The sequence below is a fragment of the Nansenia antarctica genome, assembly GCF_963989245.1.
Source record: "Nansenia antarctica genome assembly, chromosome: 2".
NCBI lineage: Eukaryota > Metazoa > Chordata > Actinopteri > Argentiniformes > Microstomatidae > Nansenia > Nansenia antarctica.
Genome location: NC_137675.1, coordinates 83,279,949 through 83,281,953, shown reverse-complemented (window position 1 = coordinate 83,281,953; position 2,005 = coordinate 83,279,949). Strand labels below are relative to the sequence as shown.

The 2,005-nt window shown below is 38.6% G+C and overlaps 1 protein-coding gene across 1 annotated transcript in view; it reads left to right on the top strand.

Annotated features, from left to right (window-relative positions):
- LOC308176082 (coatomer subunit zeta-2-like) overlaps window positions 1-1,256 on the top strand; it is a 10,362-nt gene extending 9,106 nt beyond the window's left edge. The window contains exon 8 of the mRNA XM_080550685.1: window positions 1-1,256. Within this exon, the coding sequence (XP_080406811.1) occupies window positions 1-48 (48 nt within the window). The 3' untranslated portion in view covers window positions 49-1,256.
- Window positions 1,257-2,005: the final 749 nt, after the last annotated feature.

Below are 2,005 nucleotides of genomic sequence, written 5' to 3'. Positions count from 1 at the left end.
GTTTTGCAGTCTGCAAAGGACCAGATAAAGTGGTCGATACTGAAATGATCTCCACTTGCTGAACTGGAGGCCAATGCACTTAATGAGTTGACAAAAATAAGAGATTCTTTGTTTTATTTTTTATCATTTAATGCTTAAATAGGCTTATATTGTATTTATGTTAATGACATAGTGGCAAGTACGCACTTTTGTGCTATGAAGGCAAGCTGACGTTTTGTATGTATAATATTTGAAATGATCTGTTTAATTTATTTGATTAACATTAGAGGAGTTGGGAGATCTCTCGCTGTATATTGGAAATGTTGGCTATACTTTCCTCACCTTCGCTCTGTCTTTGAATAGTAAGTACAATCACTGGCGGACTCAGGGGGGGGGGGCAGGGGGGGCGACCGCCCCTCCTGGTGCCCCCACGGTTGAAAAACGTCTCTCTTAAGTGCCCTTTTGAGTGGCAAAAATGCCCTTTTGAGTGGCGAAAATGAGAGGACGTGCCCTATTGGTGCCCCTCCAATGGTCTAAACTTGACCATGTGCCCCCACATTTGGAAAAAAACGTCGCACTAAAGTGCCCTTTTGAGTGGCGAAATTAGAGGATGTGCCCTATTGGCTGCCCTTCCAATGGTCTAAACTTGACCATGTGCACTGATGGGGTCCCATGTTGTGCAGTAGGTGCCCTTTTTTCCTTTTCGCCCCTGCCCTTCAAACAGCCTGAGTCCGCCACTGAGTACAATGTTACACTTTTGTTTTGTTGTTTTGGTGTTGTTATTTCTCTTTAACACCAAAATGTGTCATATCAGAACACATTTGAGTCCAACCATGGACAGTAAGAGTTGTTGTGTTTAGCCTAGCTATATACGACTCTGGTTAACGTGGCACGGGGTTGTTTCGGCTTGAAATGGGGAAAATGCAAAGAAATATTAAATTATGTTACACTTAGGCCCTATGTATGTATAGTTATGTTACACAACTATAGACTTTGTACGTTTAGCAGAAATAGCGGTTTTCTGTGTTACATGTGCAGTTACAGATGCAGCCTATCTTTTATATTTTTGAATGATTATGAACAAAACGAAACGAAATTGGCATCGGCAACAAACTATATATTTTGCTATTATGACGATTAAAAACCCTTTACATATTTTATCATACTAAACACCAAAGAAAAGAAAACTGTATTTGTATTTTGTTTAAATGTTTTTTGCTTAAATATAATGGAAACATTTTTTCCTAACTCAAGTCTGCCTGTGTGGTGAGGCTAATAAAAAATATATTTTAAATATTTAATTTCATGTTGTCCAAATGGTTCTTGTTTTATTTTTTATTTTTATTGGTTACATTTTACATTACATCTTTATAATATATTACATATTTTTTGATGCTTTACATTGACCCCATAAGCTCACATACGAATTCTCTGACATTACAAAACCGAAGATTTCCTTAAGTTTATCTCAGTGTAATCATTATTGAATGTAGGCCTATGTGAGATTCCCGAAAGATTCCATGCTAAAGTAGTACTGTATCTCTTTTGAAAATCCAGACCCACTACAGTAACTGTCCTTGACCAGTAAAGATCTTCATTTAACAAATTTCGTTCTTCCACACACAGACAATTGACCTGGAAACATTGATTTTACAATAGTTAGTCTTGCGGCTTTGTAGCTGAGAAATGAAGTCCGACTTCAGCTTCGGCAAACTGACGGTAACGTATGTGTTTAATATTAATGAGCAGAGGGGGCGTGGTGTCTGATCTGATTGGCAGTCAGGGTGCTGCGTCACCAGCCACCGTCTTCATACCGAGAGCCAATCGGGCGTTCCAGTTATTCAATCGGAAAATGTGATTGGACCTGGCTGGTTCCAATGTGGAGCGTTGTGAATTCCATAGCATAACTTTCGTTCATTATTTCAGTATTGCTTATTCCATATATATTTAGTGAACATCTATATTCTAGCCGTAGACCTACTGTTCAGTGGTGTAGATTTAGTCCAACGAATTCACCCCATATCAC